This window comes from Miscanthus floridulus, chromosome 3 (genome assembly GCF_019320115.1).
Source record: "Miscanthus floridulus cultivar M001 chromosome 3, ASM1932011v1, whole genome shotgun sequence".
NCBI classification, from domain to species: domain Eukaryota; kingdom Viridiplantae; phylum Streptophyta; class Magnoliopsida; order Poales; family Poaceae; genus Miscanthus; species Miscanthus floridulus.
Genome location: NC_089582.1, coordinates 79,617,879 through 79,633,463, shown reverse-complemented (window position 1 = coordinate 79,633,463; position 15,585 = coordinate 79,617,879). Strand labels below are relative to the sequence as shown.

The 15,585-nt window shown below is 45.6% G+C and overlaps 2 protein-coding genes across 2 annotated transcripts; one reads left to right on the top strand and one right to left on the bottom strand.

The window, feature by feature from the left end:
* The first annotated feature begins 3,585 nt into the window (after positions 1-3,585).
* LOC136545985 (brassinosteroid LRR receptor kinase BRL1-like) lies at positions 3,586-8,252 on the top strand. The gene is made up of 2 exons (XM_066537964.1): positions 3,586-3,786; positions 4,198-8,252. The coding sequence occupies exon 2, from the start codon at positions 4,329-4,331 to the stop codon at positions 7,968-7,970; it is 3,642 nt and encodes a 1,213-aa protein (XP_066394061.1). The 5' UTR covers positions 3,586-3,786; positions 4,198-4,328; the 3' UTR covers positions 7,971-8,252.
* A 2,842-nt stretch (positions 8,253-11,094) lies between these two features.
* On the bottom strand, positions 11,095-14,432 carry LOC136541814 (ubiquitin-conjugating enzyme E2 5A-like). Its single transcript, XM_066533919.1, has 3 exons — positions 14,241-14,432; positions 12,539-12,756; positions 11,095-11,666 (listed from the first exon to the last, which is right to left on the bottom strand). Exons 2-3 carry the CDS (start codon positions 12,752-12,754, stop codon positions 11,436-11,438), a joined length of 447 nt encoding a protein of 148 aa, XP_066390016.1. The 5' UTR covers positions 12,755-12,756; positions 14,241-14,432; the 3' UTR covers positions 11,095-11,435.
* Between the last annotated feature and the right edge of the window lie 1,153 nt (positions 14,433-15,585).

The following is a 15,585-nucleotide window of genomic DNA, read 5'->3' as shown; positions in this document are numbered from 1 at the left end:
CCATTATGAAGTTGTAAAATCTGCTGCTATAGTAGTAAAGGCTATGGCATCTAAATAGTGTCCCTTGAAAAAACCTTTCATGTAGCAATGGTTCTCCTTACAAAACTAATGTGAAAGTGCATTTCCACATACCCATTGTTGATTTGGATGACGATGTCAGTTGGACGAATGATCTTATTGTTCTCTATAAACAAAAGCTAGGGCCTTAATATCTACTAGCGTCTTCACCCATATCATCTATCTATATAAAAGATGACAATGTAGCCAGTGGCTACGGTTTTGTAAGGCGTACATGAAGATAGCATGAGTCGTGTACAAACCAATTTTGGCGTATAGATAGAACCGTTCGATGATCTTGTATGCAATGCATTTCGCCGCTTCACTAGAATATAATAATTTACAAAATTTCATTTCACATTTTATTTGTCGCTTTGTGACAAAAACAAAGAAGGTGTGACGGGCTAAGACCATCAAAGCAAAGGTGCACATAGAAACAATAAGATACCCGAAGAATTCCTACTACTAGAAAAAGAGAGCTTAAGACAATGAAATATCTTTTTTTACATCAACAAAGAAAAATCACAAACTACTCTATAATTATCCACACACAATTCTCCAAGACAAATTCTTAGTGGAAAAAATGTAAATAAACCTAAAAGGCTAAAACTATAGAGAAATTTGTTTGGGTCAGAGAGAGAGAGAGAGAGAGCTAGGATGGGATGGGAGATGCCAAAAAGGCGGGCTCGGGAGAATCAAATCCCAAGTTTGACCGTGCTCGGATGCTGAGACACACAATTGAGAAAGGAGCGCCTTTTCCTAACAGCCCCTCGCAACAAGCCAATATTCTTCTTCCATGGCCTCCTCTAGAGAAATGGATTATTTTTTTAGAAAGGACCGCAAAAGCTTTGCCGCAAGTTTTATTAGACAATAAAAAGAGAAAAAATAAAACATGTACAAGGGAATTACAAGCCTGATAGCTTACACCAGGCGACTTGCCTGCCCCTCTCCCCAACTAACAACTACAAAGAAGCAAAAAATGACTCCCTGGAAATCAAAGTAATTACGCATTGCAACTAGTCGGCTGATGGAAGGGGCAGGAAACCACAACAAAGGAGAAGAAAAAAACATGAGCGGAGGTACTAAACTCCTATTCTGATTGAGTCCCCTGATCTTGTGGCGCATCGCTAAGCAATATTGTGTGATATCATCCTTACATAGGGAAGCCACTTGTATCGGTTGTAGGTTTTGCTGTTAGAAAATCCTTCTATTTCGCTCTTTCCATATATTCCACCAGAAGTAGATTAGAATTCTGTCCACTTCCTTTCTATTGTTCTTATCAATTTTATGCCGGCATCTCAACCAAAAGGAATAGATTGATCCTACTTCGCTCACTGTATCCAACATCGATAGATTGAACCATTGCTTAATAATGCCCCATACCTCCTTGGTGAATGGGCAATCTTTGCAAAGGTGGGCTGGTGCTTCCATATCATTATCACATAGCTTGCATTCTGTGTCTTCAGTCCACCCCCGTTTGAGTAGATTATTTGTTGTTAGGATTTTCTTGTGCATCAAAGTCCAAGTAAAGAAACGACATTTATGTTCTGCTTTAGCCTTCCAAATTGGAGTTATCTTAATCCTGCTGTAAACTCCCACAAACTGTATCTGATAAGCACTTTGTGTGGTATAGACGCCATCTGCAGTCCATCGCCAAGTAATATCATCTTGTATCGTCTCATTGAGAACAACTCCCTGTAACTCTTTCTAGAGCCGCACAAATTGTCTCACTTCTTCCTGCGATGTCGGAGGATAAATATGATCAATCCACTTGTTATTAGTTAGCGCCTGCCGAACTATAATTTTCTTTCTTCTCGTATTTTCAAGCAGCAAAGGAGCAATCGACTTTGCCATGGAGACGTTAATCCAGTTAGAGGACCAAAAAGGGGCCATGTTTCCATCCCCCACTGTCACTACAGTTGACGCATAGAAAAGGTCTCGGTCTACCTTGTCACACGGGATTTCCATGTTGTTCCATGCCCTTTGTTTTTGTTTCCATTTGAACCACAACCATCTTAGTCTGAGAGCTCTAGTGAACCTTTCCAGGTCTAAAATTCCTAGGCCCCCTTTTGTCTTTGGAAGGCTCGTTGTTGGCCAGTTGAGCAAGGAATATCCACCACTAACTTTGTCCGGACGTTCTCCTCTCCACAAAAAACTCCTTCTGATTCTATCAATTCTCTTTATAAGCCATTTTTGTGCATGGAACACTGTTAGGTGATATATGGGTAAACTTGACAGCAAAGTTTTAACCAATATCTCTTTTTCCTAAAGAAGATAAGAATTTTCCTTTCCATCCGGGTAGTCTTGCACCAATCTTGTCTATTAACTGTTGTACCTTTATCCTTCTTAGCTTTCTGGTATGCAAAGGGAGCCCTAGGTACTTTCCCGGAAAGCTGCTGATCTTGCTCGGGAAGTTTTGAACAAGATCATATTGGCTTGCATTCTAATTGGAAAATTTTCCGTTTTGGATAGGTTCACTTTTAGTCCAGAGCACTCACCAAAAATAGATAATATTTTCTGTAATCTTACCAACTCAGTCGGTGTTGGGTTTACAAATAGGGCTGCATCATCTGCGTAAAGAGAGCACCGTAACTTTGCTTGCTTTGGGAGTACCGGTTGTAATAAGCCCTGCTAGCCGCCTGCTTGATGATTCTTTGCAGCGGGTCAATTGCAATTATAAAGAGTAACGGGGACAGGGGGTCCCCTTGCCTCATTCCCTTTGCATGTTTGATGTTCTGACTTGGTCTACCATTGATAAGAAGACGATCCCAGGATGGAGGATATCCAGTTGCGCCACTTGGTATTGAAACCCAAAACCGTTAGAACGTCCAGCAGATATTGCCATCCTATGGAATCAAACGGCTTTGAGATATCCAATTTGATGAATAGAGCCGGTTGTTTTTTTCTTATGCAAGATCTGGATCACCCTCTGCACATATAGAACATTATCATGTATATCTTTTTTTGATGAAAGCATTTTGTGCCTGTGAGACCAACTCATTCATACAGGGTGCCAATCTTGTTGCAAGCAACTTTGTAATGATCTTCGTGAGGCTGTTAATTAAGATGATCGGTCTGTAATCTGCAATATTGAGTGGGTCTTGTTTTTTTGGTAGCAACACTATATTAGCCTCGTTGTACAAGTGCATTTTGGAAGTCTTGTGATTGTAGAAACCCATCACGGCCTCGTATAGATCATGTTTGATTATCTCTCAACATTTTTTGTAGAACACAAATCATCCGGCCCTGGGGCCTTTTCAGAAGGTAGGGATTTGATAATTTGGTAGAGCTCTTGAATTGTGAATGGCACATTCAAATCATCTAGATTGAAAGCTGAGTACCCCACAGCACTCCAGTTTATACGCCGTGATCTCACCATGCTAGTTCCCACTGCTTTACTGAAATTTTGATTATTAAACAATCCGGCCCCTCTTTCCGGGACTAATTGCCGTCGCAAGCAAACAAAGCTCGCCGAGGTTTTGTTAATCCGAAGTGCCAATGGCGGGGTTCAGTAGCTGAGTAGCGCGCTTTCTCTCTCTTTCCCTCGTCCTACTTAAATACTCTCAAATGCCGCTGTGTGTGCTCTTCTACTTTTGCTTCTCTCTCCTCCTCTGCCCCTTCTTCCTCCCCTCTGCCTCTTCGTCTCCAATTGCTGAAGTAGTAGGTTGGTTGGTCTGTTGGTGGTGTTCTTCATTCTTGATGAGGGGCTGGGTTCTTCGCTTGGCCAAGGTGAGCAGCAGCCTTTTCTTCGATTTGCTTTCGTGCCAGTAGTGTAGTGGTTTCGGGTTTGTTATTGGGTTGAAGAAATGTTTGGTTGTTCATTTGGATACCTGATTAATCTTGATTTTTTTGGTGGCTTTCTGGTTCTCTGGTTTATATTCGTACAACCTGATTAGGTTCGTTTCTTTCGTCCCAAATTGGAGTTGGTTTTCTTCCTGGTATAGTTCATCATCATGGCATCTTTGAATTTTGGAGGAAAAAACTACCTCGGGGGTTTGGTGTGTGCCGATAATTTCACATTTGCAACTGTATGACTGTTCTTGGCACGGGCGCTTTCCCTTCCAAATAAGATTCCTTGTGCTCTTCTATCGTTTTGCTTCTTTGTTAAATGATTCGAGAATTTCCTGTGCGAATTTGCAGTGAGGTCATCCGCTCCACAGTCATGTGAAGTTGTCCAAGAATTCGGCAGGACGCAAGAACCGGCGGCCCTTCTTCTCTATTGTTTGCTCATCTTGTTCCCTGCGACAAATCGACGCTCGCAAATTGGAGCCATGGCCGCCTCAACAACGGCAGCCGCGTGGTTCTTTGTGTCGGTGGTGCTGGTGCTGCTTCACGCGACGGCTCCCGCCATTGCTGGCGCAGAGGACGAGGCGGCGGCGCTGCTTGCCTTCAGGCGTGCGTCCGTGGCGGACGACCCGCGCGGCGCGCTCTCGGGCTGGGCGCTGGCGAACGCCACGGCGGCGGCGCCGTGCTCGTGGGCTGGCGTCTTGTGCTCGCCGGCGCCCGACGGCCGCGTCGTGGCCGTCAACCTCAGCGGCATGGCGCTCGTCGGCGAGCTCCGTCTCGACGCGCTCCTCGCGCTCCCGGCGCTCCAGCGCCTCGACCTCCGCGGCAATGCCTTCTACGGCAACCTCTCGCACGCCACGGCGTCGCCTTCCCCGTGCGCGCTCGTGGAGGTGGACATGTCGTCCAACGCGTTCAACGGGACGCTCCCCGCGGCGTTCCTGGCGACGTGCGCCGCGCTGCAGTCCTTGAACCTGTCGCGCAACGCCCTCGTCGGCGGCGGATTCCCGTTCGCGCCGTCGCTGCGGTCGCTCGACCTGTCGCGCAACCACCTGGCGGACGCCGGCCTCCTCAACTACTCCTTCGCCGGCTGCCACGGCCTGCGGTACCTCAACCTCTCCGCCAACCAGTTCGCCGGGCAGCTGCCGGAGCTCGCGCCGTGCAGCGCGGTCTCCGTGCTCGACGCGTCGTGGAACCACATGTCCGGCGCGCTGCCCGCGGGGTTCATGGCCACGGCGCCGCCGAACCTGACGCACCTCAGCATCGCCGGGAACAACTTCTCCGGGGATGTCTCGGCGTACGACTTCGGCGGCTGCGCCAACCTGACGGTGCTGGACTGGTCCTTCAACGGCCTGAGCAGCAGCGAGCTGCCGCCGAGCCTCGCCAACTGCAGCCGCCTCGAGACGCTGGACATGTCAGGGAACAAGCTTCTCAGCGGCCCGATCCCGACGTTCCTGACTGGCTTCTCCTCGTTGAAGCGGCTGGCATTGGCCGGCAACGAGTTTTCCGGTACCATTCCGGATGAGCTCAGCCAGCTGTGCGGCAGAATTGTTGAGCTGGACCTGTCAAGCAACCGGCTGGTTGGTGGCTTGCCGGCAAGCTTTGCCAAGTGCAGGTCACTCGAGGTGCTTGACCTCGGTGGCAACCAGCTCTCGGGGAGCTTTGTGGACAGTGTCGTCAGCACCATCTCCTCGCTCCGTGTGCTGCGGCTCTCGTTCAACAACATCACCGGGCAGAACCCGCTGCCGGTGCTGGCGGCGGGTTGCCCATTGCTCGAGGTGATCGACCTCGGGTCCAATGAGTTTGGCGGTGAGATAATGGAAGATCTCTGCTCGTCGCTGCCGTCACTGCGGAAGCTGTTCCTCCCCAACAATTACCTCAATGGCACAGTGCCCAAGTCGCTGGGTGACTGCGCCAATCTGGAGTCCATTGATCTGAGCTTCAACTTCCTTGTTGGTCAGATTCCAAAGGAGATAGTGGTGCTGCCAAAGCTTGTTGACCTGGTGATGTGGGCGAATGGCCTGTCCGGCGAGATCCCGGACATACTTTGCTCCAACGGTACTACGCTGGAGACACTGGTGATGAGCTACAACAACTTCACTGGAGGCATTCCCCCTTCCATCACCAGATGTGTCAACCTCATCTGGGTGTCGTTCTCCGGCAACCGCCTCACAGGGAGTGTGCCTCACGGCTTCGGTAAGCTCCAGAAGCTTGCTATTCTGCAGCTCAACAAGAACCAGCTGTCTGGTCCTGTGCCGGCAGAGCTCGGCAGCTGCAACAACCTCATCTGGCTGGACCTCAACAGCAACAGCTTCACCGGCATAATACCGCCGGAGTTGGCTAGCCAGACAGGGCTTATTCCGGGGGGCATTGTGTCAGGGAAGCAGTTTGCATTTCTGCGGAACGAGGCCGGCAACATCTGTCCCGGTGCTGGTGTGCTCTTCGAGTTCTTTGGCATCCGGCCTGAGAGGCTGGCTGCGTTCCCAACCGTGCACCTTTGCCCATCCACAAGGATATACGTCGGCACAATGGACTACAAATTTCACAGCAATGGGAGCATGATCTTCCTTGACCTCTCCTACAACCGCCTCACCGGTACAATCCCGGCAGGCCTTGGGAACATGATGTTTCTGGAAGTCATGAACCTGGGGCACAATGACCTCAACGGTACAATACCATATGAATTCTCAGGGCTCAAGTTAGTTGGCGCGATGGACCTCTCAAACAATCATCTCACTGGTGGCATCCCCCCGGGCCTTGGTACTCTGAGTTTCCTTGCTGATTTGGACGTATCCAGCAACAACCTGTCTGGTCCAATTCCTACGGGTGGCCAGCTCACTACGTTTCCGCAATCCCGGTATGCCAACAATGCTGGCCTCTGTGGCATCCCTCTACCTCCCTGTGGTCATGATCCAGGGCAGGGAAGTGTGCCATCAGCTTCATCCGATGGAAGGAGGAAAACCGTTGGGGGAAGCATTCTTGTTGGAATCGCGCTCTCCATGCTCATACTGCTGTTGCTGCTGGTCACTCTCTGCAAGCTCAGGAAGAACCAGAAGACTGAAGAGAAGAGACCTGGGTACATCGAAAGCCTTCCAACATCTGGCACGTCAAGCTGGAAGCTTTCAGGTGTTCATGAGCCACTAAGCATCAATGTGGCGACATTTGAGAAGCCTCTGAGGAAGCTCACCTTTGCGCATCTCCTCGAGGCGACCAATGGCTTCAGTGCTGAGACTCTCATAGGCTCAGGGGGGTTTGGTGAGGTATACAAGGCCAAGCTCAAGGACGACACCGTCGTTGCCATCAAGAAGCTGATCCATTTCACAGGCCAAGGCGACAGGGAATTCACAGCAGAGATGGAGACCATTGGCAAGATCAAGCACCGCAACCTTGTGCCGCTGCTCGGATATTGCAAGATTGGCGATGAGCGGCTCCTTGTGTACGAGTACATGAAGCATGGCAGTCTAGATGTGGTGCTGCATGACAAGGCCAAGGCTAGTGTGAAGCTGGACTGGGCAGCAAGGAAGAAGATCGCGATCGGTTCAGCAAGGGGGCTCGCCTTCCTCCACCACAGCTGCATTCCCCACATCATCCACCGGGACATGAAGTCAAGCAATGTGCTTCTTGACAGCAACCTGGATGCCCGTGTTTCTGACTTTGGGATGGCGAGGCTGATGAATGCACTAGACACACATCTGAGTGTGAGCACACTTGCCGGTACGCCTGGGTACGTGCCACCTGAGTACTACCAGAGTTTCCGGTGCACAACCAAGGGTGATGTATACAGCTACGGTGTTGTGCTCTTGGAGCTTCTGTCAGGGAAGAAGCCGATTGATCCATCTGAGTTTGGAGACAACAATCTTGTCGGTTGGGTGAAGCAAATGGTCAAGGAGAACAGAAGCAGTGAGATCTTTGATCCTACTCTGACAAACACAAAGTCAGGGGAAGCTGAGCTCTACCAGTATCTGAAGATAGCTCGAGAGTGCTTGGACGACCGGCCTAACCAAAGGCCAACCATGATACAGGTGATGGCAATGTTCAAAGAGCTGCAGCTTGACTCCGACAGTGACTTCCTCGATGGATTCTCGGTCAACTCATCGACGATAGATGAATCAGCAGAGAAATCCTCGTAATGTCTTCTGATGATCCTTGCAGGTTTTGATTCTCTGGAGGGATACAATACAACAGCAGCTAGCTCAATCATTTTATTTAGATCCTTGCCTCCTTGGTAGGAAAAAGGTGGCCTCCTCCAATTTAGTAGGAAAAGTTGTGATTTTGATTCCAGTCACTGTAAATAGCACACAAGCATGCGAACAGGGAAGATGAGTAGGGTAGAATTGCAGAAAAGCTGTTCTCTCCTGTTTGAGAGACCGGCGTGTATTTTGGAAATCAATCAAATTCCCAGCATTTCGGTATCAATGTTATTGAGGATGTGATACAGATCCGCAGATTTGCTCAGACTCCATTTTCTTGCCTACACCTGATATTTTCCTACCGTAGTATACAGTCTTTGCAATAGCTCACATTTTTTTTTTTGGAAAAGTCACAGTTTCCTTTGTGACTTATGTTTTCTTAATTAAATTTCTTGAGCGCAGCTATCTCTGTTTGACAAAAATGTTACACAGATGCTGACAGTTTCCATAGGCCATAGCATGTTGGCTGAGAAAACTGATCCTTATATTTGACAGCACATGAAAAATGATTTGTACGGATAGAAAAGAAATTGTGGTTCTCTGCTCGTCGAATGATTGCTGGGTGTGGTGGATGACATAACTGAGCAACAGAATGAGGGTTCTCATCAGTTGTGCACCCCACTGAACCTGAACTGGATGGCCGTCTTTTCCTTTTGCTGACATGGTCTGTGATGGATGTAGTAGGTATGGTACCTGCCTGTCGTCCTGGTGGACAAGACAAACTCAGCCTCACCCTCACCAGGAGAAGTCGAGAAGATAAGACATTCATGGCTTGTGTACATCTTCTTTCTGGCTGCGTGTATGAACTGTGTACTCAGCCTCTAATAATCAATCGATCAATCAATCATCTTAGCATCCAGCTTACTGATGCGTTCACTTGGAAGGAGATTAGCAGCTGACTGGTGTCAGGGCGCTGATCCATCTTTGAATGCGTGTATATATGTCAAAACTGAAAACTGAAAACTGAAAACTGAAAACTGAAAAGTGGTGCTTGCATCTCCATTTTATTTTGATCTGGACACTTAAATCTTTTCAGAGTTGAATACTTGGGTTGCTTCCTTAACCTCAAGTCTCAGGAAGGATCCTAACTTTCTCACTGACCAAACAAACACCTTTCCTTTCTTCAGATAAAAATGAAATGTCTGTCTGGCCGGGTGAGGTGGGCAGAGGGGCAAGCGTCGCTTTCAGTAGTTTCAAAAGGATTTGGTATCTGTTAGCTGAGCTAACCCAGGATAAGAGAGCACGGCAAGGGTGCGTCCGCCCACACGTGCGCGCGCGCATATACACACGCGCGCATCGCCTTTTTCGTTGTCAAGGATCTCCGCTCGGTTCGTTTGGTTTGTTTGGGCTGAGCCATGACTGAAAGTACTGTTGGCTGATTTGGTGTAAGAGAAAATACTGTTAATTGGCTGAAAAAGTACGGCTTATAAGTCAAACAAGAAGCGAACAGGGTGCTCATTCATAATCTCATCCGTGTTGAATAGTCGAGCATCAAGTAAGAAGCGTGTGATGGCCGATAAGTGCGACGTGATTTAGGCAGGAGCATCCAGACTTTGGAGACGACAATGACGACCCGTGCCTTGCATTGGTCACCTTCTTCAGAGTAGAACGACATGAACCATGAGACCAGCAGCAGCAAATCTTGACAGCCAGTCAGCTCATCTCTCCTTCTCCTCCTATGCTGCCGGAGCTGGATTGGTCCGGAACGTCCGATTGGTTACGGTAAGTTGGATCGCTCTTTTGATTTTGATGTCACCATAACTTTGCATCTAATAAAGGGGCGCTCTTTGCACACTGATCTCAATTTGGGGCGCCCTTTACGTCCAAAAAGGCACACAGATAGTACTCAGCCAGCTGATTGGGTAACGTGGGTGTCGCGAAAAGGTCAAACACCATTTGCGTGTTCCTTTGGGTTTAGGATCTTTTAGTAGTTGGGCAGTAGGGATACGCTTAGAAATGCAAGCGCCATGGATGGGATGCCTATACATTGTTTATTTACTCAAGATGAAGATTTGCATACAATACAACTGAAGTAGTAACTTGGTCTTTGAGCTGCCGTCCTGCAGATGCAATTGGGTTCTATGATGATCATCAGATTACCTGCAAATGTCCAATTGTCCATGTCTCATTGTCTCCTGCTCTGCCTAGCGATTCTCTGCTGTTGTTTGTTTAACTGACGCTTGGTAATTTTCTAGTATATATGTTTGCCACATAGTCTTGACCGCAACATTTGTTTTTCATTTTTGTTTTTGGGTTTCTGTTTGTCCTCTGTCAAAGCATGATCTTGCCTGTGTAGGTTCTGCTCTGGCAGCCCCTATCTGTAGATACTACTAACTACTGCCAAAGGTAGCTGTACAACCTTTCACAAGTATGTACACAAGTGTCAGGCTTTTCCCAGCAAGCTGGCTACAGGTATACCAAATGAAGACCTGTACTTGTCTTTACAGGCAAAAAGAGAGAAAACACTGATGAAAAATTCTCTTCGGGTAATTCAAAATTCAGCCTTGTCAACCATGGCTCCTGCCTCCTGGTCTAACATATAACTAACCTCATCTTGTATGTAAGGGATTCCATTCCTACTAGTTTGTCGGAAAAAAAAGAAGCAGCTATAAATACCACAAGAAGTGACCTGATACAGACAGACCAAACTGGCCGGTTGGCCATCAGATGCAACCTCTTCTGTCCATCTCGAAGAAGAAAGAGCAGGCTATGACTTTCTACTGCTTGTGCAGATGAAAGCTGGGAGAAGGTAAACACCAGAAAGCAGCAGCGTTGCAGAACAATTATGGTCACGTTCAATCAACAGTGATGGACCTGACAGTTTCAACGAGACATGCAAAAGTTTCATTTCAGCAGCAGTAGACCTGCAAGCCTCTTCAGTAAATAACTTGTTGCCATTTGGATGCCATTTGGAAGCAGTGGTTGCAATTGCAACAATATGTAACCGAAGAAATTGAATTTTGGGTGCGTCCGATTTGTCAGCAGGCAATCAGGACCACTCCCTTCGAGTCACACGGTGCAGATCCACACGTCTCAAATTCAAGACCACTGGACTGTTAATGGAGAAGGGAAGCAAAGCCATCATCTGAATTATAACATCTTCACAACATACAAACTGCTACTGGTTTCTTGGCAAGGTTATACATGCAAATTCCATGGCCACAAATGCAATTCATGGAACAAAGTGTAAACCAAGGTTTTGGTGAAGAACTCAGATTTATCCAGCTTCAAAAGTACTGTACACAGAGAAACTTTGTTCTGAGAAGTAATATAATTGACACAGCCATCTGGGCTCTTAACACGGTGTGATGATCTTTGCAGTGCCCATGATAGGAAACCAGGCAACTTAATTCTTACAATGTCGTGATGATCTTTGCAGTGGCAATATTGTTCGGTGAGACAGAATCAGCCCATTGCATACTTCTGGGTCCAGGCCCGTGCAGTTTCCTCATAGCGCTGCCTCTGGTTCTTGTACATGTGGGCGATCTCAGGGACAAGGGGGTCGTCTGGATTGGGGTCAGTGAGGAGCGAGCTGATGGAGAGGAGGACCTTTGATATGGTCAGTGCAGGGCTCCATTGCTCCTTGAGGATATCAAGGCAAATGCTCCCATTAGAGTTGATGTTTGGGTGATAAACCTGTATTTTTTCAGTGAAACAATCAATTGAATTAGTTGCAAGAAGGATAAATAGCTTTAAACAGAACCAGAATTGTGGAACAGTTCAGATTGTTTCAGTATGCAAGTTTATAGTATCGATCAAGGTGATATACTTGAATGACGGATTCTTTAGATTAATAACTAAGAGAAAATTTTCCATGCTATTTTGATAGCATGAGACTACAACCATTCAGCCTGATATATCAGAAATACTACTACAAACTGTTAGTACCTATTTTTGTCAAACCTGTTGTACTCCAGCCTACAAAACTTTAGGAGGAAACTCAAGGGAATCAACATGATTTCAGTTGCATATAGCAAGGCCGGTGAACAATTGCTGACAGACTGACACTTTTATATCTGAACTTCAGGATGCTAGGAAGTGCTCATATAGTCATATTTGAGCTCTGCCACATGAAAACTTATCCATTGCGTTTCAAACATCACTAGAACCAAATTTCAGGAAGAAAAATAACTCTATGAAACTGCTGAGGCAAGTAAAATGGGTTTATTACGAAGAACAAGTACTTAAGGATTCAGCATGATCTTAACTATTTTCTTCACATTAGGAAGACAAAACCAAAGTTTTGAAAATAAAATGGTGATGTAGAAAAGAACCTGAGCATGTTTTATTTTGCACAACAGAGAATGAGTTTTCACAATTTTGTTTTGATATGATTTTGGAATGGGGCCTTTTCATCATGAATTTCAGACCACGCCTATTGTCTAGTATGTCAATAACAAGGTCATGGGCAAGCATGGCTATTGGCTACAGAATAGAGGTTCAAATACTTGTGCAGAATAAAGGAATATCAAAAGGAGAGGGAAATCATATTAATAAGACCAGCTCACTTTTGTTTGGAAGTTCACTTTTGGAGGCTTAAAGGGGTAGTCAGGAGGAAAATGGATATTAACAAAGAAAACCCCTCCTGCATAGGGGCTGTCGCTAGGACCCATGATTGTGGCCTGCCAGTGGAATAGATCCTCTCCAGCCGGCCCTGCACTGCATGATGTCGGTGGGTCCTTTTGCAGATCCATGAGTTCCTTCTGAATCCTTTTGCTTGCCATATCTGAGAAAGAGAATATAGTGATCGAAACAATGATGAACATGGTCAGAAATGACTTTGTGAAACAATGATGAACATGGTCAATGACCATCTCTTCCTTTCCAAACTTTTTCTCTTTTCCAAAGAAACAGGGACAATCAATATTTATGGTTGTTCAAAGTGTCACATGGATCACATGAGTCATGGAAGAAATATGTTAATGGAATTTTCAGCCATTGGCTAAATTCATTAATTAATAAGAAGTGATCACTGTAAGCAAAAAAACATAAAGCAGCTCAATACCCCCCCCCCCCCCCCCCCCCCCCCCCTCTCTCTCTCCAAATTATAGGTCACTTAAGTCAAACTCTTTTATCTTTGACCAAGTTTATAGAAAACTACACCAACATCAAATTAATTTCACTAAATTCTCCACGAAATATATCTTGATAGTTGCATTTATTTGAACTTGTTGATGTTACCATCTTTTTTCAGAAAACTTGGTCAAAGTTAGATTAGTTTGACTAATGACAAAGCTTAAGTGACCTATAATTTGGAAGGCAGGAAGTACTAATTTGAGATTGCAGATAGACTGAATCATATTCTCAAGAGTAGCTGTTATCACTTTGACATCTAGCTAGATTTGCACATGTCCAATATGATACCATTGCATTCGATACTGACATTACGAAAACAAGTTCAAAGAAAGATTGTTTTAGCACAAATAACATGAATACAGATGACTAGTAATACTGTTAAACACTGTTAGAACATACTTTCAAGTAAGCATATTATGATTGTCGATGTATATACAAGTCTAGCTATTCCAATCGAAGCAGGAACCACTCAATCATTGTGGTAGATAAAAAAGACAGATCTGCTCGTCTATTCTTTCCCCCAAAAGTCAAGCTGTTTGCATCCTCCCTTAAGATGTTAGCATAAAAGATTTGAGTTCTTCTGGCGAAACGGTCAGTATATCAAAGATCAATGTAGAGTGAGATGGGCAGCTGTTCGATAAAATTCAGGTAGGAGTTATGGAAACTATTAATTCGAAGTTTTGAATGTAGATTTTACAGAATTGGTCATATGTCCTGTGCATTCAGAAACTAAGAGACCAATCAACTAATCCTCCATCCTAATTAGTTAGTGTAGTGCTACATTTCCTAATCTTTTATCTGAAATTTCCCGATCAAAAATCTTGAGGTATCTTTCTGGATATTCACAAGCGGGCCCCTCTCAGAATTTCAAGATAGTTTCAGCGAGAAGGTTTCAATCATCAGTTCCTTCCCCCTTTTCTTAAAAGTCAACCCCAATCCTAGACGAATCAAACTATTGACTATCGTTCTCAGGCACGAACCAGATGAATTTTTGCAGCCCCTGCACCCAAATAAACCTAACAATTAAGCAGCTAGCCAAACTGAAGCATGTCAGATCGCACTGCATGATGGACCCGACGAGCAAGAAGTAGATTCGAATGAATCAAGAGAGATGTGAAAGAAATCGAAGATTACCTGGAGAATTGTTGTCTGTGCTGCTCTGATGGGTACACCTGGAGAAGGAGGGGAAGAATCACAATCGCCGCAAGGCTTTGAAGGAGGGGAATGGGATTATAGGCGTGGGAGACCAGAGATGGAGTCGTCGCTTCTCTTGATCGAGTGCAATTGGCTGCTGCCAGCGCTGCCTATTATTTTAACCGATTTCTGCTAGGCTCACTCGGTTTAGGGAACATACAAGGACTGGGCATGTTTGAACGAGATAAGGCTTGTTTTTAGTTGGCCTAAAAATGAATTTAAATTAGCTCAGATTAGCTAGTTAGTTGGCTAAAAATTAGCTCACTTATTAGCTCCAGATGCACTAGGCTAATTTTAGCTATTTTTAGTTAGTTAATCTTTTAATTCTAAATAATAAGACGACGTTTTGGCTTTAGATTCATAACCTTTGCTACGTATCTACATATATGTTAGAGTGAAATCCACTAGCGATCCCATTAAATTTGTCGTGCATTCTCAACTAGATTCGTGTACTTCTAAAACCAGATATTTAGGTCCTAAAACTTGCTAAATGTTTCATCAAAGGTCTACACCGGTTTTAGCCTGTTCGCTTGCTCGTAAACGATCGTAAATTTCCAGCCAGGAGCAGTGTTTTTCTCTCACACCAAACTAGCCAGCAGTAAATAATCCACGATACGATACGGCCTCCCGAACAGGCTGACGCTGGTTTTTTCAGATGGGGCCGCCGTCGCGTCTGCTCATGCAACGTAAGGGACCCACCACTCAAGCCACAGCCGCGTGCCCATTCCGCTCTCCGCGGCAACGAGCGCCGCTGTGTCGGCCGTCGCCCCCAGCAGTGGCGGCATGGGCACGCCGTCCGTATGCACGAACTCCAAGACCGAGAGTTGAAGTCAGTGTCCCTGAGCAAGCAAGTACGTATAGGCCAACGCGGGGTGTTTGTTCTTTAGTCGCTCCTAAAATTTATATCACATCAAATATTGAGGTATTAATAAAGAGCATTAAATATAAATTAATTATAAAACCAATTATATAGATGGTGGCTAATTTGCGAGACGATTTTTTAAGCCTAATTAATCTATCATTAGCACATGTTACTGTAGCACTGCGCTGTCAAATCATGGACTAATTAGACTTAAAAGATTCGTCTCGCAAATTAGTCGCAAGTTGTGTAATTAGTTTTATAATTAGTCTATATTTAATACTCCATGCATGTGTTTAAATATTCGATGTGACAGAAATTTTAGAAGACCCTGTAAGAAACCAAATAGGGCCGTAGAATGCTCTGAGGTGTAGAGTCGCTTGCCGATGCGGAATGCAAACTGAACTCGAGCGTGACCACGTGGAT